The sequence below is a fragment of the Spea bombifrons genome, chromosome 1 (assembly GCF_027358695.1).
Source record: "Spea bombifrons isolate aSpeBom1 chromosome 1, aSpeBom1.2.pri, whole genome shotgun sequence".
In the NCBI taxonomy this organism is placed as follows: Eukaryota; Metazoa; Chordata; class Amphibia; order Anura; family Pelobatidae; genus Spea; species Spea bombifrons.
The window spans coordinates 25,087,460-25,111,485 of NC_071087.1; the positions used below are offsets into that span (position 1 = coordinate 25,087,460).

The window sequence follows — 24,026 nt, forward strand, 5'->3', positions numbered from 1 at the left end:
CTCGTGGAAGGAGTGGAATCCCAGAATCAGTGACCAGCAATGAGTGTGGATAGGCTTAGTCTCTTCTCTTCAATCTCCTATGTGAGTGTAAGCTTACAAGAGCATTTGCTTCTTCTGTACCACTATGCCTTTGCATGTTAGAAAGCGACTGACAATTTTATATATTATCAGTTATTGTTCATTTTGACTTTCCCCATTGTGACAGCTCTACAGAATCTGCAATGTGTATTATGGCTCTAACAATGATAGAAGCACTTAGTCTAACATGTGAAGACATTGGTTTACCAGCACATTTTCACGTTACTGCCCTCTGTGTGATTATTTCTACCCTTTCTAGCCCTGGGAGATATTAATTCTATTAGTGCGCTCACCTGGGGAGACTTCTCTTTGGCCAATTTCCTTAGCTCTTCCTTGGATTTCAACTTCTCCTTTAAGGACTCATTCTCTTGTTTCAGTTCTTCAATTGATTTCTTTAGGAGAAAATAATGTAAATTCAGGTAGCACAATATATCTTTATATTTCATGTGAATGTAAACAAATAAATTAAACTGTGATAATACCTCCAATTCAGATTGTTTCTCCTTAAAGGATTCTTCTAGGGATTTGTTTTCATTTTCCTGTATGATTTTTAGCTCTAGAAAAAAAAATTATAACATAATATATGTGATAGGGGCACAGACGTATAGTATAGGGTGAGCAAACTGGGGTTAGGAGGACCCCCATTACTAGCAATTACAGGACACACAACACGCCATAAAATTTGCCGTTTCTGGAAGATACAGTGAATCGCTCTAAACTTGAATGTGCCGACATGGAAAAATAACTTTGCATCCTTATCAATATAGCTGAATGTAGAAAACAAAAATGTTAAAATACATTTTAAAATATGTCTAAAATAAAATTCCCCCCCCCCCCCGAATCTTTAGTGTTTGAAATCCCCTGGGATTAGGTCCATCACAGTAAAGTCTCCTGTACTTGAAATGACTATTGAGTCAGGGATTCATTAAAGTGTCACTTTCCTATATTTCACATTCAATGAGCCATATGTAACCTTGACCATTTGTATTGGTTTGGTAATGGTGCCAGCACATGGTACCTGCTAATGATGTCTCAAAGTCTTGTTTCAGTCTCTCTATGGTATCATCGTGGCTGTCTTCTATGTCCGCCCTGTAGGCTTCATGAGTAGCATTTAAGTCATTCACCTGCAAAAAGCGTTCAACATTTACTGCCTATTCTCAATATACAAGCGCAACATCAAACCAGATTAAATACACATTGTAATTCAGGGTTATATCATTCCCCGTCAAACCACTAATTTTATTTTCTGCCAGGCTAGGATGTGAAACTTTAGAAGGTCTGTTTATAACTAATCATCTTGTGTGATAACTCAGTTTGGGATACATTTCAGGAATTCAGAAGGCCATTCTTATTGGGATCCACATACCCTTTTTGTAAATTGATACTTGAAGTTACAATTTATGATATTATTGTACAGGGAAAGCTAAAAATATTTAAAGGTCCACCAACCTTTTCCTGGAGTTCGTTCTTATACTTCTCAGCCTCCTCGATGAAAATGCTCTGCAGCTTCTCACACTCGCCGGTGTAGAACTGCTTCAATCTCTCCTCCAGGTCCGCCAGCTCTGCTTGATGTTCATCCTTGACCTTCTGTATGATGCCTTCATAAGCAACCAGCAAGTCATTCTTCTCCTTCTCTAGTCTCTCACAGGTGCTGGATGCAGACACTGCATAAAAAGAATACTTTTATTTGCAAAGTATACCAATCTTTAGTACGGCGTCTGGTTTTAATGCTTTCTGCAATTCTAAAACCATGAAAACATTTGACGATTTGAGGTTGACAAACGACGGCCCTATGGCTACTACAACGTTCTGATTTATACATGAATCGCAGATAGATGCCTTTCCAATCAACTCTCTTCCAGATGGTTGAAAAGGTTTTATTTATTGGTACAAATCAAAAATACCATGGCAAGATTCATACATGAAATGGCAAATATATCAACTCAAACTACAGAGTGTGCGCGCCTACTGTCTGTACATGTGTATACATGCGTAAGCACACATCAGGGCACATGCGTGACCAACAGCAGGATGCCACCACGGGGCGAGTCGAACAATGTTTGTAAGCGGAATTTGCTGCTTGACTTGCAGATAGGGAAAAACACAAAAATGTTTACTGAACTGACGCCTGAAAAGGATTACGGGCATGACTGCCCCTTCATACCTTCTTCCTGCCAGGAAAGGGTGAGCGGTAGGACAAGTTTTAGAACTGCTCATGGAATACATTGAAAACGTTTAATCGCAGAAACATCAGTAACGGAATGTGTGCACCCAAAAAAAAAAACGTTCTTCTATATCGTGATGTACAATAAAAACAGAAAAGGTACTCAAGTTTACCAACAATAGCGTTATGTTATAATCTCGGAAAGGGACAATCAGAGAACAGAAAATTTTCCTACAAAACACACATCGATCATCCCTGCGAATGCTGCGTCACCTTACGGAGAGCGTGTGTAATTGGAAATTTGAATTTGCTGTTTAATGGCTATGAACGTCAGAGTAAAAAGGAATCACTGGAAAATAAATGCTTTCTGTAGCCCACTCACACTAAAAAAACGCAGATAGTATGTTTTCCCAAAATTCTCCCAAAAAGAAGCGCTGGTTTCTTCACTAACCGCCATTATTTTCTGAACCAGATTTGGTTATAACCCTAGCGTTAATCCGATTACAGGTAACGAGAGGTACATATAGTCCATGTTTCACCATGAGGTCAAACGCTGAACAATGGCCCTCACTGAAGTGTCCAAAATCCAAGGGGAGGAGAATTAAAAATCCCTCTCGTCTGCTGGGTAGAAGCCTGTAAAGTACAGATGCCTACAGAGGAACAGACCAAGCACAAAAAACCCCCCAAAAAACCCAGATTTCCCCAACGTGAGATGAACACATGGATCGTGACAGACATGAAAATGTATTGGTCAAAGGAAATTACCTTACGATCTGGAGGGATATTTCCCAACCGACGATCAAACAATCTGTAACGCAAAATTACAAAATGGCCGAAGGGCACCAATGATCCATATGCTGCTCACACGGGACTGGATCACACGGGACTGGATCACACACCCCATCAAAGAAGTACAGCAAATTGGCTCACTATTGAAGCAGGTTGGCCTCTCTCCAAACACTACACAGCAAATAAACCAACGCAACATGCTTTCCAGATTACAATAACACTTTCCTTGTGTGTATACCACAGGGAAAGAGGTCATAACTAACTTCTCTAGATCTGCAGGATTATTCCTCCCCATTAAGTCATTTAACCCCTTTTAAAATGTTGATTTTTTTTTAAATGGGGGGGGTATATGAAAAGGATTAGACAATGCTTTAATTAATTTCCATGAATCTACAGTATATAGACCTATAGGGTCTTTCAAGCATCATTGCTTTCCTGGAGTAGAAAGGAGCATCTGCACCATAGCAACTAGAGGCCACTGAGATGTCCCTCCTGCAAGCATGTATACACATTATGTGTATGTATATAATATATATATTTTTAAACACACACATTCCATGCAACCTAGCAAGTCATGGCAGGATTACGGATCAGAGATTCTTGGATTAAGTGACTTTAGTCCTCATCTTTAAAACCTGTTAATGCCAAGTACAGGTCTGACAAGCTATAACCAAGCGTTAAATGCAACACCCCGAATACTTGCATAACTTAAAGAAAAAAAAAAAAAGACCACCCCAACGAAGGCACTTTATCCTATATTTTAGGGTGCTATTAAATCCGGGTGTAGAATCCTTTGGATGCCGCACTCTCTTAGGAGGACAGGTGATGGGGACAGATTATTCACACCTATCAATGCTTCAAGGATCTGGTTTCATTTAATGAAAGTGCCCTTCACAGGATAGCTGTAGAGACCGCTCTAGACTTTCATATACAGCCAAGACCCTATGAAACATGTCTGCAAATAGACCGGGAGCCCATCCCATCTCTCTACGGTGAGCAGGTTTCAGGAAGGGTTAAGTAGACCTTTAGCGAGGTGCACTGCTGTACAGGGATCATTTGTATAAAGGCTTCCCCAAATTACACATTCAGATAAATCACCCTGTATTACTTTGTATAGAAAGGACTGATCTAGAATACCCGGTAAGTCCTCAAAGACAAACAAATGCTTGGCTGGGCAAAAAGAAAACAAAAAAAGAAAAAAAAATATAATATATACTATAATCTATATCTATATATCCATATCTATATCTATATATCAAAAAAACAGATACCTGCTTTTGGACAGGTAATAAGTGTCAGGGATTGTTACTGTTTTGTATGGGAAAATTAACAATAACACATCCGAGGGCCATTAAATGTGAGAATAGTTCCCCATTACCTATAACCTCTCAGAGCTGGAGAAGAATGTCTTTACTGCCGACAGCGGATGAGGTCATTGTACATTACTGTAACCATGTAAAGCCATCAGCCAACAGAACAATGGTTAATAACCACTTATCGACGAGATGAGCTAAATATTTCAGATGGGGAGTACAGACACGATAGGCACGGGTTATCTAGGAACACATCTTTGTTTAAAGGAGGCCAACATAAACCGGAGATATGTTAACGTACCGGGTACAATTGCCGCATTTACCGATGTGCTTTGAATAGGAATTGCTGTAAAACACTAAAAATGGATTCCAGCCTTCAGGGTTTTTCTTTTTTACATTAATCAGGCTGGTATGAAAGACGAGGAACATAAAGGTTACATGAAGTTACAACATTTAAAACAAAGTTACCCTTTCTGTTAATTCGCAACAAAATTGTGTTCTAGGAACTAAGATGTTGCAGGTATGTATTTTTCAGAATCCTGTTAATTCATATAGATTCTATAGCGGTGCGTGATTATCCTAAACTTCTTATAGTGTGGAGATCCGACAAAGCCTTAAAAAACAAACAAAAAAGCCATAAAAATTAAAAATATTCATAGAAAGCATAATGTGACCCCATTTTCATATGGATATTTTGTACTAATGCATATCTACCAGGGAATTCCATTTTTGATATGATTATGTGACTTGGCCAGCACTAATAACCATGAAAAGCCCAAAAAATCAGGCTTTAGTGAGAAGCCTCTATAATTGCACTATTAGCAGGTTCATCCACATTACAAAACGCATCCATTAGGCGTGCGCGTGATTCACACGAAGGGGACGAGAAGATACAGAGTCACTTAACTCCTTCACTTAAGTAGCTTGAAGCATCATAAATCACTAACAGAACGGCTTTCTTAAATAGCGGCTTGGTAGCCAAGTGTGAAATATTACTTTATGGTGTCAAACTGTAAACTGTTTTCATATATACATCAAAAAAGGAGAGAAAATAAACCATGACTAAGTGTACTTGTATTCTGTATTTCTCAATCCATGACCACATTTTAAGGGTTCTTGTTAAATAGGATTATATTTAACGCAATTGGTTTAAACAACAGCAGATTCCCAGAGATTACAGACTCCATCTAAGACATACTTCGGCTGTGGGTTTGCTGGGAACACATTCTGCTGCACAAGTCAAATAAATTAACGTATAGATATGATGTAAGCCCACATTATCTCCCTGTGTAAATAAAAGGTGCTTCCCCGACCACATCAGACACATAACTTTGCAGCACAGAAGTAAATGTTTACCAAACCACCATTCCACAGGGTAGAACGAGAATCTAGAATTTCTAATATATTCTTTCACAAAACAAAAAGTTTATTACATCATACGAGAAATATTTATCAGCAGATGCTCTAATAGTCAAGGAATGCGCTTAAAACTGCATCTGCGGACAAAAGAATTTTGTAGGGGGGCTCGGAAGGGGCCATAGATGTGCATCAAACGTGGGTTTGGGGGCAAATGTTTAACACAAGGTAATATTTAAGCTAAATCTAAGCATTAAAGAGCATTTAAGGGCTGGGGCGCACCTTCAACAAGGCTGGAGAACACCACGTTAATAATGTGATGTGCCATGAATTAGGGTGGCTTCTTTGGGTGGAGAACTGGGATAAAGCGTGAATAATCTGTTATAATTATCTGTTCCTGGCTGTATTATTTTTATATACCAGCATAGAAATAAAAAAAAGAACACAAAGGTTTGTGAACGAGGGTGTGATACAGAGCGGATTACTCTGGTAAACCATTCTATTGGCTTCTACCCAAATATGCAACATGTCGGCTACTTCTCTGTGCAGCTTATGGCTTGGCCTTCATAGAGATTTCACACAAAGGTCCATGAGACCAGCAGCAATTCAACATACAGGACAAGATTGTATTTGAGTACAACTAGAGGAAATCCAGACCAAAGGGCTGTACATATAGTAATCGGCAGCGTGACTCTTCAGCAGAGAGAAAATGCATGAATAATTAACAAGTATTTTGCAAAAATGTAGGTGGTGACTGGAGTTTGAATGGGAACCGGCAGTAAGTTATTCTGTATAGAGCCTCATAGCGTGTAACCGCGCATGACTATGTCTTAACATGTTAATAGAAACTTTCACTCATGCTTATTGCAATAACTTTATGGAATCTGTATTATTTATATTGGCGGTCCAAGCATCTCTATCACAGCTCTCTGAACACAGTCCTCAGGTACATAGAGCTGCTCCTTCCTAAACAGGAACTATTGTAGGATGAAAGCTATTTCTACAAGCCATTAATGATCTCACATCACCATTTTCTTCTGTCTGCGAGCGATCTTTTATATAAAATGACACATCGTCAGTAAATATGATGACGTACGCGATGCCAGTATTACCCTAATAACCAGGGGTACATAAGGACACTGCTGCCTGCATAATGCATGTTTTTGTCCTGTCTGTGGGAATGTTACAATTCCATTTTTCTTGCAAATCTTACAAAATTAAACTGGGTACTTGGCAGGACAAACTATTTTCCTTAAATGGTTTTCGGCATGTCACAAAACGGAAAAACTGCAGTTCAAGAATACACGCGGCGCAGCGGGATTGACATTCCATGAACCGCTCGTTAACATGAACTTCCAAATTGCGTATGAGTGAATTACCGTAAATAGCTATATTTAATAGAACTAATGCATACGCCCCATAGGGAATTTTCTATATATCCTGGCAAAAGAAAACGATCTCTCATCCATTGAGTAATTCCCAATCTCCTAAATTTAGCCTGTGCTCTGGTAATATGAGAGAATGGATTAGTTTGTAAACTTGGCATTCAGTATAACACCCAGTATCCCCAACCGACTGGCGGAAAGAAGCCCTGGAAATATCGCTGTGTGGCAGTTATTTGGCCCGGACCGCCAGTCTAACGCTTCATATAAAATGTTTGACGCTTTGGAACTGTGTCAGGAAAAATGAATCCGGGGGTATACAAACATAGAAGTCACTTCACTATATTGAGTTTCAACATTCAAGATTCACAAATGGTCTTAAATAATTCTCTGAAGAAAAGATATGAGACTATGTGGGCAGATAGTGTCACTAAGCCACTGGCATTAAGCAAACTGTCCAAAACCTGTTAAATAACCAGAAAATGAATAATAAAGGTGATCAGAAGACTGAACGTACTAAATTAGCCATGAACAAATATTTTGCACTATCATTCTAACTAGCAACAGAGAACATCGAACACATTGTGGTCTGGCTTAAAGGGATACTATGACCAACAAGTGCACTTTAATGCATGTGACCGCTGTAGGGTTCCTTTAAAATCTCATGTTGTCCGTTTTGTAAATGCATTTGAGGATTCTGCAGAATGCCCCATATGGAAATTACCCCTTCCCATAATACCCTTCCCATGCCCCATAACATGTTCCTGAGGGCCTCCAATATGTCCTACAATAACTTCATGCAAATATATTTCTCATAAGTTGTTCACCCACATTTAATAGCATTATTGCTTGTCTGGAACAGTTCCAGTTCAGTAATGACATTTTATGTCATCTAAAACCAGGCTTCACTCGTTGAATTACTGATGTGCAAGAAGAGAACACGCCAAAAGATATTACAGATGGCAGATCTGATTAATGTCTACTGCCTTTTTGGCTTAACGGGCCTCAAACCAGTGTCCCCACTTGGCCAAAATGTGCCAATGCCACGGAATCAAGAGTTATTACTGCAAAACGTTTGCCTTTAGTCTATAGAAATAGAGAACAAAAGCAGCAGATATCACTTTATCCTCCGCAGAGCAGACAGCAGGCAGAATCAAGGCTGGGTTACTTATTATGCAACCTAAACAAAAGGAAAGTTAACAAACACAATCTAAATCACCCTTTGGTGTTAGAGGGGTTGATATTTAAATAAACAGCCCTAAAAAGCAGACACGACAAACACACAAATGTAATTAATGCTAATGTGTTCTGTTTCTGCAAAGACCCTCAGGACAAAGCCTCCCGTGTCCATCATTTAGCACCGCTCCACCCCCATCTACACTAGGACCTAAAACATTGTGCATCATATGAACCATGAAAGAAACCCTACAAAAATAATGGTATGAGCACAAAACACAGGTTAGGAAATCTAGTAAGGGGTAAATTAAAGAGATACTCCAGCCACCAAGGGCATTTAATAGCTATGTGGTACCTTTAAATTTTGGAAATTCTGCAGACCCCCCTTTCTCCAGCCCCAACTATTTTCCATGTAGAAAAGTGATCGGCCATGCACATGACACTTGCCAGCCTGTGTGCGATTGTCAAGAATGTATTTATGATTTCAGAAGGAAGCCTTGATTCTCAGTCTCTTAAGTTAAGAAGTTTGTAAACGCTGTACAAGCGTGGAGCTCGATTCCTATAAATGTCGCTTCTACAGATGAGAAAAGCTTCTAATAAAATAAAAACATCCCCAACTTCCCACACAAGCGAGGCACTTTCAGCAGGTCACACCACCTTCGCAGCCCACCTTTAGGAAAAGCATGATACAGAAAGCAGATGAAGGTTATGGTCACCCTGCCCTGCAACCGGTTTCACACTCTACCCATCTGGAGGTCCCTCAGCATGCACAGTCTCTTCTACAGGAGACAGGTTCATAGGCCCAACCATTAACCTCCAGGAAAACACGCAGGGAACCTGCGGCCAAAACACTACGGCTCCAAGAGTTATAAGAAAGCTGTCTTCTATTAGTTATCTAGAGCAACACAGCTACCTGTACCAATGAACAATATGATCTACAGCCTTCAACCCAGGCCAAGCTATATTTACACGTGTGATTAGAAGTCTTTCAGAATAGTTTGCATTTGAAGATAAACAGAACTATTAGCGCTCTGCTTCTAAGAACGATTTCAAAGGTACAAGGTCATTACAAAGCTAGTGGCTCTAGACATAAATACCACTATTGTGATAAGTGTTGAGCTGCCCTCAGCCTCCAGATGAGGGCTTAATACAGATGTGACTCTTGTTCTAGAGATAAGAACTTTCCATTTCACATTCTGTTAACCCTCACTCACCCAGGCCAGCGCACTGCATTACTATATAGCATTTAAGTGCAACGTGATTCCAATGTGTTTATTGCTGTAGATGGTTACATCCCCTGTGACATCCGGACCACCAGCTCTTCAAATGTTTGTAATACTAGAAGAGGGTGATGTGAAATTCTGTTCAAGAACAAGAAGGCTGACTGGCACAGGTTGTCCAAGCCTTCTTCGGCTATAAACGCTTATCTCATGTAACTTCCCCACAACTGAGTCAAGACATATTTCTCAAGGAATCATCCACCTCATGGGAGACCAAACCCGACACGCGCAGATCACTGAAAGCTCGGGGTAGTGTTGGGTACATGGAATTTGTGGACACCGCCGCTACCCTGACAAGACAAAAAGACGAGGCTACCGGCGCACCCCCCCCACACACAACCGGAAGCCGGGTATGAGCTCCCCCAAGGTATAAAGCAAGGGACCTCCATGAGGAAAAGCAGAACTTTTGGACACTGTGCAGGCCCTTCCCTGAGGCAGAGCCCTCAGCCACAGTAAGATAACTGCCAGGAATCTGATGAACCCAGGGTCAACTAACAGGCTCCAGAGAAATTCACAACTCCGGAGTTTCCATGGGAACAAGCCCTAAGGGGAAAACATTTCGAGCAAAAATACACTTCAAAAAACTTGACTCCTTCGCAGTCAGGATGTGGACATGAAACAAAGCACATTACACAGAAGCAGAGCATTCTTACCCAAATCTCCACGTAAGTTAAGAAGTTCCTGAGATAGCTCCTTGCGTTTCTTCAGAGCCTCCTCGCGCTGTCGTGAAAGAAAAAAGGCAGATGAGAAATCACGTTAGAAAGACATGGGGACAAAAGCACTCACATCACGACGCTGGATTTTAAGGTCCAGGCCCACTGTGCTGTGACGTTCTGTCTCGGAATCTGGTACAGCTCAGGGCAAACCAGGTATCTTACCTGCAGGGCTTAAACCAAGTTACCGGCTGTGGGTGATAGGAGTTTTAACAGCTTTCCTACCCATATCACTTAAAGTTTAGCTTTAACAGCAACCTACGGTGATTGAGAAGAGTTTAACAGTCACCAGCAGCCATAACACCAAAGGCTGGTTTATCTAGATTGAGTTGGGTAGAGTTTATTCTGACAGAGTTGACTATTATGTGTGGAATGAATAGCTGACCCAACCTTAGAAACAAAACACAGTCCTGAACTTTGGGAGTCTATGGGAATTCATACAACTGGTACGGTACGAGCCAACAATGCAGGAAAACAGTGCGGCGCAGGATGAAAAACACTAAATAACGAGGATTTTTACCCCAACCCAAATATAGAAAAGAATGCACAAACCCTACAATGCTTTCTGCTTCACCTCATAAGAAGCTTGCGTAAATCCTTTCGAATTAAGATTTATTTTCCCCCGAAGCTTTGCAAAACAGTGTAATATTTAACCCTTTAAAAAGCACCTTGCTGATCACCCAAACCGGTACTCAAAGGGTTAAGGAACGGTCTACAACAAACAAAAAAAAAAAAAAAAAGAAAGACAAAAAGTTTCCTTTCGCAACAGATGGAAAATAAATCAGATCTGGAGAGATATTCTTTAACTTTTAAACCAAACGCTCAGAATAAAGCAATAAAGGAAAGCAGAGCATATGTTAAAATACACGTCGGTCTCTGTGCCAGTAAAAACTGCAGCGTCGTACCGTGCCAAGCGACACATTTCCTTTCTATCACCTATATCTGGTGTAAACAGACGTACTCACAGAAATAAATCGCAAGCTCTAAGGTTAGAGATGCCCCTGAACCTCACAGCCTGCATCTTACGACCAATTTACATTAGTCTAATTGAATGAGCAAAAGGCAATGCCCCTGGGAGGATAATTCCATTACATCTGGAGGGACTGGAGAGTCCGAGAGCCTGCTACAAAACAAAAGGGTCATTTTTCAGACACTGGAAGGGAAATGCCTGAGCATAAGAGGAGAGTCCGCATAATGACGGCGACCAAACAGACACGAGTACCCGGACAAAACAATAAAATAGTAAGGGGGTGTGCATGCACACAAAGGCACAATGCACACCCGTACTGTGCTGAAAAGGCACAGATTGCCAGAAAAATAATGAACAGTCTCACCGCTTCTATTTAATATCCTGCTGAAGACACTCCTAGAAGTAAACAGTACGGTAAAGGCAGACCAAGTCACCGACGCCTGCAGCGATCTTCTCATTCCAAGTGTTCTATGTCGGCATTGCTGCAAAAACTCCATGATAAACAAAAAAGAACAAAAAAGAAAAGCACAAGTGGCTGTAATTACCCGGGTTGCTGCGCAAGGAGCATAGAGGCAAGCTTTGCTGTTGGAGCAGCCCATTTCGCAGCTTCTGTATTCCCAAGCGTATAAACTCCAGGTGGACGGTCCGCAGCCAAGAACTGGTCTGGCCACATTTACAGAGCAGCTGACAGGAGGTCCCCGGCGCCCTGTGTGTCTGCCTGACACTTCATGCCTTGCAGGTTTACTGTACTCCGTGCACTGATCCCTCCCAGCGATCAGCTCACACTGCAGTCCCGGCTCCTGGCACCAGCAGCCAGCGATCACTTCAAGCCACAACCCCCTTTCCAATATGAAAAACGAGAGGCAGACATTAGCCTGATCGATTGCCACTTACTCAAATATCAGCTGGGACGGCAGGGAGGAGGGTGACCTCGGTGCCGAGGGGAGCTTCAATTCAGCCGGCGTGGAACAGCGCCTTTAACGTCAACTTAAAACCATTGGCAGAATAAAAAAAAATGTCCTTTTACTAAATGTATTTTTATAATGCGAAAATCAGACTGTTCGCTGCAGATTTGATTCTTTTAGCATCTTGTGAGTAATTTGTAAATGTTAGAAGTCTATTTAACCCATTCCATGCCACAGAAAGGACCAAGTAGGAAATGTCCAATTCTGCTTGCATTACTTATTCATAAATCTTAATTCCTGTTGATGTCAGTGGCTTGTTCTGATGTATGCTAGAATAATTAGCGACAGATTAAAGACATTTTACGTGACCACAGTTGGTCTTGATATTAACTAGCATAAAAGGAATAACGTTGGAGTGACTTGCACCAGAATATCTACAAAACTAGACTAGCTTTACTGGAGGGGAGTAGTAGTTGAATGGAACAGCAACCCAGCAGAAGTGGTAGAAGCTCCTACAGTGTGGGAATTTAAACATGCATGGTTCAGGCATATGGCTTTCCCGAATCTAAGAAGATCACTGAATGATTAAGGTCAGAGTCTTCATATCAGGGAAAAAGGGGCAGACAAGATGGGCTGAATAGCTTTTTTTTTTCTATTATTCTAAAACAGATTTCCCTTGTAAGGCATTTTACACATACCAGGAAAAAGCAATGGTTTTCAAAGTATGCAGAAATAAAAGATTCCCTGAATATAAAAATTGTTTAAAGATGCAAATGAACTAGTGACCGAGTAAACGGGGTAATCCGAATGCTGCTGGGAGAGTGCAGGAGAAAGACGGCCTTTGTTTATTTGAAATAAAACAATAAAAAGGGCTGATAACCAACAGCAGGGGCTATCAAAAACAATGAAATTAACGGCCCTTTGACTTATTTACGTTGAGCAGGTTTTGTTGATCATCCTTATCTTTAAAGGGGAAGTACCAAGGAAAAAATACCTGCGCATGAACCCAGCGCTGTATACAGTAATGTATGTTTGTACTCACAGAACATTTGGTTCATTTCATTCCCTTCCAATAAACTTTGTTTATCTGCAGAGCCGGAGGCAGCCATGGCTGGAAGTCATGTGATATTTTCACAATGTTAATGAGGTCCTGCGCGCTCAATAAAGTCCTTTGCTCCGTATTTGGTTTTCATTAGTCAGAGAGTCAGACTGGGTGATCCATACTAAGCAATTCTATTGTATACCACAAGGCAGTATGCTAAAGTCTGGGTGTTTGTCCAAGATAAAAATAGAGCACGGACAAAACGTAACATTAGTAAGAAATATAGGACTACTGTAATTTCATCCAGTTTCATGTATTCAGAGAGAATTGAAATACATTTAAAAACACAAACAGACCTCACAAGATCCAACGTAATTCAAGTCAAAAATATACGCACGGATAAGGGTTGTAGTTAGTAAAATGGGATATTTTTGCAGCATCTTCATACAAAAATGGAGCTCTTCCCCATATTGAAATCCTTTCTAATTGAATTTACTATTGAATTAGTTAAAAACTATTTGTATCTTAAAGTGAACAAATGGGGGGGGGGTTCAGCATGTTACAGTTCATAGATACCCATTGTACAGCGCTGCGGAATATGATGGTGCTATATAAAACAAATAAGACCAAGCATGAGATCGGGCTGTAAGCAGACGATGGCCATATGGCAGGACGCTGGTTAGAAACTGGGGTTCACTCTTGAGTGACATGTAAGGGCTGGTTGTAAAGGTGGAACTTGGCATTTTCTGGGAGCTCGGAGATCTTCTGTACACGTCATTAAGATTTTATGCAAGCAGTGACTTGGCTGGAAAACCAACCTCAACGGATGAGCTCTTCACAAACATGTCCCGATGAGCATACGAAGTGAACTGAGCTTCTACGGCTTTGAAGTGTCGGGTCAAATTACTTTCTAGACAGATATCAATGCGGTTGCCTGGGGGAAGCCCTCTATTAAAAAAAAAAAAAAATCATTCGGGGGGGCGGGGGGAATGACCCAATGTTTAGAAATAAATTCTGGTTTTAAGACAATGTTTTAATCCTACTCGTTGCTTTTCTCAAAGAGGAACCCACAAGCTTTCCTCCCCGCATGTGGCGTATTTGTATTGCCTGCTGGGTACCTGGCCAGGGTGTCACGTAGTTCCCGCTGTGATTTACGTGCAGTAAATCCATTGTTCTGTACATCTGCACGTCACCTTTACCAGCCGGACTTCAAACACTAAAAGGGGTTGATGCGAGAATCGTTGCACATGAAGCCAGCGTATAGTCGCAAATACAGGTGCATTGGGCCGGTTCTGTGACAACACGCTACTTGCATAAGGATGCCATTTACAGAATCAATTATAGCATCTCAATCTACGCCAGGCTTCCAGATCACGAGCTTATGTTTAAACCACGTGTTTAAACTGAGCGAAACTTATGACATGCCAAAAATGTCTTTCCACAGACTACGGATTAAAGCTGAAACAAGCATTCCTGAATACACAATCTGTTAGCAAGGGCTAGAAGTGGTGCCCATGAGCACTAAAGAAACTTGAAGAAACGTGCAGGATAAGGAGAGTGGCTGCGGAGTATGTTTGGGGGCTAAATGGTTAAGAAATAAGAAGCACTAAAAACAGGACACTTGGATTCTAAAAATACATATTCTCAAGTATCTGTATAAGGCTGCCCCGGTACACGGCAATGTGATAGCCAAGGATCTAGAGAAGACAACGCATTCCTGAAAGAGCTGCCTCAGGGTTGCGTATCGATGATATCTTTGCAAACAGAGGGCTAGGTGGACTGGAGGCCAAATATAATCTGAGCTACAGGAGACACCACAATAAGACCACAGGAACAGATTCTCCCTTAGCTGTCACGACATAGCTGTGTTACGTCAAGTGGTGGCGACACGGCTAAAACAAAAGGAACCATGGCATGCGAGGTAAAACAGACCCCACACGCGCTAAGAGCCAACCACAAGTGCTAAGAGCCAACCACACACCGTGAAGTAGGAAGAGCTTTTACACCATTAGAGTAATGAAGCAAATAGATTCCCATTCCTGCCAAGGTTTAGGAGAATCATTTCAGAGATGAATACGTTCAGCCCTTTTCTGGTGTCACTCATTCAACGACTATGTATCTTCATGAAAGACAGCCACCAGGCTGTGTGCTCCTAGTGCTCTGGCCATGGCAGCTGGGCTCAGGGGCTAAACGCAGTAGGCCACAGAAATGCCAATATACAGAAACCTACAGGCCACAGCTGGAGTCTCCACGGCAGGCCTTACACGTACACAGTCAGCCTTACATATAATGCATGTTAAGCATACGTTACATGTAGTGCGACGTGACGTTTCTGGCTTGGAAATTTTTTAATGCCATAGTTCAAACCAATGCAGGAAATGTTATTAGAAAACTAATAAGAATACTGATAAGTATAGTCAGCAACTAGACTATACTGACGCAGTCCTCACACTTTGTGGATCACTAGTTCTGCTGTTCGTTTTCTATGTAAATAAGCACTTCATACAGTTCCTGCTCCAGAAAACACTCCCTTTGGCCAAACACCGTGTGCAAGTGACAAAAATACACATTAACCAGCAGAGGGCGCTTCACAACAGAGCCAAGAACACACACACATTACCAGACTTCACACTCCTTTCTCTGATAGGATCCATTCGGTGGGAGAATTTTTAGTCTTCCAGCTTCCACAATATTGTATTGTTTTTTAGTCAGCAGGTTATTTACATTTCAGCCACATTGATATAATTTCTGTGGCCCTAACAGCAAAAAGAATAACACTAGCCCATAACTGGAGAAATTTTATAAAAATGAGATGCCCTAAAGTGGACATTAAAAGCCATATGGTTCATCAGTGGCATCTCCTATAGGCTTGGCCAGAGGTTTTTTTCCTTCTTTCTGGTAGGAATAAAATAGTCTGAAGGACACCAGAAAGCACTGATGAACGTCGTCTTTAAATTTTCTGAGCAGTTCTTCAGAGACACAGATCAATGAAAACATACTAAACATTTCAGCTCAGATATTAAAAGAGTCATAATAACGGTATAAATATAAACATACACCGCCTATGATTGACATATTAAATGCAAAACGCATAGAAACCCTGTAATTCCCGGCATAAAGGATATTTTAGATGCACCGATGTAGCACGAAAGCCGTTGAAGTACTCCATATAGATTCTGCAGAGACAATGAGGACCCTAAGCCAGTCATTCTTCAACTCGAACACCATGACAAGTTCCATGCAGCCCCATCTAAAATTAGATCTGCTTAAACCCGGCACAAGCTTCTGTTTGGAACATCAGTTAATATTCTATTTGTGGCGCCATGAAAGCTTAAACCTCTACTGTACACAAAGGAGTGTAACGCGTCAAACGGCTGCAAAACCAGGGGCCGCACGAAACGGCTGCAGGGCTTAAACGTGCATCCAAAAAACTGACAGCTATTATGATACAAATCAAAACCCGAAAATCCAATTTGATATATCTAAATAGGTGAAGCCATGGCTAATGAAGGCAGGATTATGAAAGTGTTTTATATGCATCAATCAACAGCGAATATTGGTTTAGATCGAAGGGCACTGTGTTGAAAGTAAATGGGGTTTATTCACTAAAGCAGGTGCTGACAGGAGAATTGTAGTTTTAATGCCCTGAATTCACGACGCATTGTAAGGGGCCATCTCTGGCAAATTTCTCTAAGACTGGCAGAGCAGGTTCTGGATGATAACCTGAAAGGTTATGCATTATGCAGAACCAGCCCAACTGTCCTTGCAGGAGAAACTTGCAGGGCTGGTCTTCCATAATGCCTAGAGAAGGCGATTACTTCAAACCACCGACCTCCTGCTTTACCCTGATATTTCCACGTACAACACAGCTGGCACCTGTCACAGCACTATGTATAAATAAAACATGCTGTGCATGTTATATGAAAGAATTTAAACCGTACCTGATTTATCAGATTTTGGATGACCACCGTCAGGGCTTCAAACCTTTGGTTAGTGCTGGTCAGGAGGTTCTTCAACTGTTTGATGACTCCTCTTTGCTGTTCACACACGATTTTGCACTGTGCTAGTTCATCCGCCTTTGAAGTAACTGGTTGGGTCTGTGCCTGCGCGACAGGTGGTCGTGGGCTGGTCTTCTGCTTACCCTTTTCAACTAAAAAATATATAAAATAAAACAAAAACGTTAGATCAACACGCAAAAATTAGAATTGCAGATCTACTAACAACCACAGAAAAACTGCTACATGGAGGAGAGATACACGTTATGGTGTGTTAGAAATCATGGTATCATGATGGTGTAGAAATGGATCAGAGAAAACCCACTGTGGTTGTCCGAGGTGTAAACTTTTCCTTTCATCGCAACATGGGTTGAATCAAACCACTTAACAGACCCAGACCGTGGGGTTTAAATAATTTTATTAGATGTCTTCTACAGACCAGTAGCTAGTTGAGGCCAATGATCGCCATGAGACATTAATGGTGATAAATTTATGCCAGATAGATGAGACAAGACCCTTGATTTTATCACCGAAACATAGGATTTGACAGCAGATAAGAACGATCTGGCCAACCTAGTCTGCCTATATTTTCCTGATGTAAAGATTCACACCTTAGTCAGTTCTTGACCTGGCCTTAGCTAAAGATGTAGCTAACCTCTACCACTTATGATGAGAATATGTTCCATTTACCCAACACCCTCTCAGTAAAGTAAAGCCAACCTCTTAGTCGTAAACTATTTGTTGCACTTCTCCAAATATATCTCCATGGAGAAAGTTTGTATTATACGACTACCCACCTCCCCTTGAGTAATGAGCAATATCAGCTTGGGTTTATCTAAATTTACGTAGCACTGGTTCAAGTAAGAACAGCCAGAAGAGCCACCCAGAAAGTAAATACAACAATTCACATTCCAAACCATTCCCCATGTCTCCGTTTGCCTGCAATCTTCTGTAAGCCAACAGTGCTTAATAATTTAACACTTTCTTCACCGTGATTGGTAACGTACTCTAAACGCTTACCTGGCCAAGTAAAAACAAAGTGGCTATGAAAGGGCTGTGCCCAGAAATCAGTACTCTGTTATTGGCACTTAGAGTGTAGCGGCAAACAAGGAGACTAGGTCAGTAACCAACTTGCCAACATTGAGTCAATGTAACATTTCGCACTCATGCATAATAGCACATGCTTAACATACAATTTACATTTGATTTTGCACAGTGCAATACATCTCATACATCACAGATTTCAGGACCTGTTAATCTTATACTGTACTATAAACTCCTACCAAAGATAATACCCGGCTATATAATCCTTCAAGTTTAAAGCTGCCTCTTCGGGTGTGTTATTTACAATATTAACCTGCAGCCCACATTTAACACACACCATATTTGTTACCTAGTTTATTCTGCGTCATACCCTTGTGCTTGTACCCCTCAGGGGTGATTGTACATCTTCCACTAGATCTCCACCTTCTCCAGCGCAAGCAGTATGCGGATAACCAGTTACTCAGCACCCTTATAGCCAGATCAAAGCATGTTAGGCTGTGAAACTCCACGCTGGACCAGCTGGTACCCAAAAGGTATCTCAGAACCTGGGTCAAGTCACTTTTTGCAATATATCATACGTGCCTATGCAGATCTGTGCAAAAATACTTTTAAGACCCATGTCTAATAGAAGAAATCCATTTAATTATACACAAGGTGTGAAATGTACCTGTTCAGCTGTTTGTATTATGACGATCTGCCTCAAACTCCCATATACCCTCTAATAAGGACATATCAATTAAGTCAGCAGCCATGTGTCTTCCACGCATGCACGTATAAGTCTAGAAAAGAGGCAAAGTACTATACACCCAAGATGATCAGGCCACCTTACTGCGAATCCAGTTCAGCAGCGTGTGTACAATATGTCACATCTCACCCTGCCCCATGCTCATTGACACAGGGAGGCACCAACATTGCTCATGGTGGACATTTACTGGGGTCTGGGGCATACAGTTTAATGATGTTCTATTGACCTTCACAATTCTTGCACAGACACTTTGCCTATCCCTGCTCATCGGGTAGAATACCTCTGTAACATAACCACATGTACAGTCACTTACAGCAGGTTCACATCTAACTACGACCTGCAGGTGAGGTTTGTGTGCTGATGGTTTGCTGCCCTCTTGAGACGAATCCAAATATAAGCCACAAATGCACATTAGATACTTACGGAGATTCTCCATGCTAAAGCAGTTATTTGTCTTTTTTTTTTTAAACCACATTGCTATAAAGATACTAAACTGGCAGAAATAAACCCATTAAGGCATCTGTTTCCACAATATGGAGGTCCTAAAAAAAGTAGTCTGAATAGAAAGCATACATTAAAATCCCCCATTCTCCTTTAACTGCACAGGTAGATACCGGGATGGTGCTGCCAATGCAACACTCTGGGCTGAAAGAATCCTACAGGAATTATAGCTCCTGAACACTACTGAACAAAAGATAGACGTCTCCCATATTAATAAAACCAGCAGAGAACCAACAGCTCTCCAGCCATGAACTACAAGTCTAGAGCCAAAAGTTAACTTGGTACCATTGGAGTTTTAACGTTTTAGTTCTACTTATGAAGTCATGCAGGACCCGCTCGATATTAGCCATTTAACTATGGTTCTCGGGAAGCTGCACCTTGTGGGAAAACACAGGGCTGTGTGTACTTTGTACTCAATGGAAAACAGAGATGTTTGAGAGATCTCAGACTCTAGCAGGGAAGTTTCCATCCACTTTCACCAACTATCCAAGCTTACAGAATTTCACCAAGAAACGGAAACAGCTCATTGAGTCACGAATTTCCACAGATTCCTGACTATTTACAGAATACCAAAGTTTACATAAAAATGTAAAAGTCTTACATTGTCTTACTCTCAGTGGATCTCACAAGTCAACCGATGGTCAATTGTACCTAGCCCAAAAAAGTGAGCTATATCAGCGTATATGCCAAAGCGGCACTTATGTTTTAGGGGTGTGATTAGAGGCATGGCCAGGATCAAGGATGTATTAAACATGTTTAAAGCTTTTATACTCCAACACATTATCTGCTGTTTCTTTACATATTGGGGTCATCAGGGTATGACGGTGATCTACAACCCTAAAAGTCAGAAACATTCCAAGCTGTCGGAAAACAAGGACCACCACCCAATCGTATTGTAACCAGTCTACTTAGACTACAGAGGTCTGTCCATAGACGACAGACAGTGCCAAGACATACCCTGGCACTTTGCACAGGGGCAGTGCACTTAGTGAGGCCTATGGTAGCACCAATTAAAGAGATCACTGTTTAGGAGGTAGACTTCACTACCATCACGTTAATCTCTAAAATATTCTCCATATTAACTAAACAAAAGCCCTTTGTTTAAAAATAGGGCCCATGATGCCATTCAGCAGCACTGGCTGTAACAGATTAGGTCCTTGGTAAAACAGCGCTGGTTGGACAAAAATAAACTGTAAAAAAAATAAAAAATAAAATAATTAAATTGCTCGCCGTATCCGAAACTTTAAAGTGGATATTTCTGGAATTGATCCTTCTGGGAATAATTAAAAAAAAAATTATTGGAGTTCAGCTCTGTGAATGGAATGTTTGCATTTTCCCAGCATGCACAGCTCTCCCCTGGGGTCCCCTCCAGCCACAGTAAAAAGCTAATGCGTCCTCTTAGCGAGAAATCCCATGGTGCTGATGATTAGTCTGTAATGTCTTCTGCGCATTAGCATTTACAGTATTTTTTATTTATGTTAATACTACTAAAAGTAACGCTTTCATTCAACAGGAAAAGTAAATTCTAAAAACAAAAAAAAATTATATATTTTTTCTGGGGGGAAAAAACAAAACCACAGGCTGTAATTAACAGCGTGAATTGAAAGCAACCATAACATCATAAGTAACACCTGCTCCCTACCAAGTTTCATTTACATCCACAGGGTGGCAATGGAGGCGTTCAGTTCCCCAAATAGAGAACACAAAGATGGCTGCACTGCCTAAAGCTTAGTCTCCGCACAACAAGTCTTAAAGAAACAAGAAAGGAGCATAATAGAAAATGTTACAGGGCTACTAAGTGTTTAATTTGGAGACCATCTACTGCCAACTGGCAGCCATCAAGCTGTTCTGGAAGTGTTGTACCCATCGGGCTCAACCAGTAAATAGGGGTTTAACTATCATCTGCCAAATAACTGACTGTAATTGGGTTAAACAGAGCGAGAGCATCCTGTCTTTACTCTACTCTGGTGGGCAAAGCTGGTCGCCAACAGTAAAGGCCCAAGCAGTGTCCATGCGCATAGTCTGATCGTTAGCGTCTGTACTATCCGCAACCATCACAGTATGTGGAGACAAGACAAAAAGCAGCAGAAGTGTTTGTTTTTAATGAAGATAACCAAATATGCAAATCTTACTTTTAATTTCCTAGTATTACTATAGTACTATTACCATTTATTTAACTTGAAAAATATAAAGAATTAAATCTCATTTTTAAGTAGCTATTAGAAAGCAATTTATTATACAATGTATATAGAGGCAAATGTCTGAGGGCCAGTCACAATGCAGCCTTCCACATTGTTGCCTGAAGCATAACTAAAACCACAGCATCACATCCAACAGTGTCAACTTTGCCCATCAAACAACTTTGTGCCATTTTAGCCCCCAAACAGCCCATCTGTGGCATTTGTTCCCAAGCAGCTTTCTTGAGCCATCTTTGCGCCAAATTTGCTTGCCTGTGTCTGTCACTCCGTGCAGACTGATCCAGCATGCAAGGCGAAAGTGTGAGAAATTATCCAATTGCAGCTAACAGCTTTTGAAGCGGCAGTTGCAGGGGTCGTCTGGGGCCGGTTTTTGTTGTGACCCCTGCGACCATGATTTTTCTTACGGCTCTGTGGTAGCACTGCTGATGCCACCTTTTAGTGTATGGCTGATGATGTGAGGCCACATGGCACAATTTTTGCAAAGTGTACCCCAAGTCTTTAGTGTCATGACACATGCTGGCTAGGATCTCTTGCTGGAGAAGCGGTCAGCCCAAAGTAGTTATAAACTCCAGGTTTTAAGGGTGTTTTTTTTTACTGAAATCCTGTTTCATTGAGAAAAGATTTTCAGTATACACCGAAGGTGGTGAGTTACAAGTAACTGATCTGTTGTCTGAAGACAGTAAGCCCTTAATACCTCTGCCAGATTACCAATCAAATGCACTGTTGTGTATATTGTGGATGGGGACACAGGCAACACTTCCCAACTTCCACTGTCCTGATGAGGGACCCTGCGGGACACACACCCATACAGGTGCCAATAGTTATTTGCCACAAATGTAAAAAACCAACTTAAACATATGTGCCATTTAATGTAATCACAGACCAGTTAAGGGAAAGACGGGGCCTTTAACAGTTTTACTAGTTCATGGAACTGTTTGAAAGAGCAGCTGTGTCTTGTTAAGCACACCGGAACGCAGTAATAAAGCATTAAATCAAAATAATGTGGGCACAAGTGAAATTAAATCATGTGGTAACCGCTTAAAAACAGATCCCCGATTTGCAGCTTCCAAACGCTTCTATAAAGCAGACTGTACCGTAGCTGCAATCCGATACACAACGAAGTACATAATTAGAACGTTCTCTTAAATAAAAATGTCGGAGGCTGCGACACCTTCCAGGAGTGTCCGATTTCTACTCTAATTTTGGATTCCTGTCTGAACTCTTCTAAAAGGCAATGCATGTTATTAGCATGATATGTATGTAAGATATGTCGATGCAGCCAAGGTAACCGACAAATCGGTGTCTCCGGGGCTTGATAATCTACCCCAGGAATCACATTGGGGCAACCTGTAAAAAGGAGCACAGAGGGGCCCTGGTAGCATCCCAAACACTGACTCCATAATTCTTTGAAAGGAAACTAGCAGTAAGATGAAGTATTGAAACGCGCTATTGCCTTAATCAAGAATTACACTTTAAAAGCAGTGAACTTTTTGGGAACTTTGGCTGAAATGTCCTTATTAGCAAACATTGTTTTTGCATATTTTTCTCACAAACGTTTCAGAGCATCCAACGACTCTTAATGCAATGCTACTTGGCCTTAGGTCAGAGGTGTCCAACCTGCGGTCCTCCAGTTGCTGCAGGACTACATCTCCCACAATGCTCTTTCAGCTAAGGGGCTGTCAGAGGAGTATGGGAGATGTAGTCCTGCAGCAGCTGGAGGGCAGCAGGTTGGACACCCCTGCCCTAGGTGAAAAAGTAATTGCCTCCTTAGTTACTAAAACAAAGGATTCACTAAAAGTAATTGATAATTGGGTTCGATTTCTCTAGATACATCCTGGCATGATCACCGACATTAATTTAAAATTTCAACATTACATGGAAATTGTCTTCCAAAGTGAAGTCGGACAAAAGGTCTCAAGAAGCAGCACATGATGCCATGATGTAAAGAAAACTCACGGACTTCTGTCTGGAAGGGTTTAGGGGGCAATTAAGGTTTTGATTAACTTTACCTTCAATAAGTGATAATTTAAAAGCTGCATTTTGGGTTTACTCACGCTGTCTATTAAAATTGGATGATCTCACATAAATTTTAAAAAATAGAAGAAATCTGGAAGGGGTAAACACTTTTTCTCATCACTCTAGGCCAAAACAAACATTTTGAAAAAGAAACTGTCAGAACGGTTAATAAAAAAAAAAATTACCGTATTTGCTCGATTATAAGACGACCCTGATTATAAGACGACCCCCCATAATCTGAATATTAACTTAGGAAAAAAAGAAAAAGCCTGAATATAAGACGACCCTAAAGGAAAAAAGTTTTACCAGTAAATGTTAATTCATGTAAACTATTTTTTTTAATAAAAGCTATGATTGAG

General features: G+C 41.0%; 1 protein-coding gene across 5 annotated transcripts in view; it reads right to left on the bottom strand.

The window, feature by feature from the left end:
* The window catches only part of MTUS1 (microtubule associated scaffold protein 1), a 79,812-nt gene that overhangs the window by 2,699 nt on the left and 53,087 nt on the right, over positions 1-24,026 (bottom strand). For 4 of the 5 annotated variants that reach the window (XM_053458943.1, XM_053458937.1, XM_053458952.1 and 1 more), the window contains 6 exons: positions 17,110-17,318; positions 10,192-10,258; positions 1,528-1,742; positions 1,097-1,202; positions 561-634; positions 372-470 (listed from right to left, as the gene is read on the bottom strand). In XM_053458943.1, the coding sequence (XP_053314918.1) occupies positions 372-470; positions 561-634; positions 1,097-1,202; positions 1,528-1,742; positions 10,192-10,258; positions 17,110-17,318 (770 nt within the window). Of the gene's footprint in view, positions 1-371; positions 471-560; positions 635-1,096; positions 1,203-1,527; positions 1,743-10,191; positions 10,259-11,766; positions 11,992-17,109; positions 17,319-24,026 lie in introns of those variants that run through there. The other variant, XM_053458970.1, reaches the window with a different exon arrangement.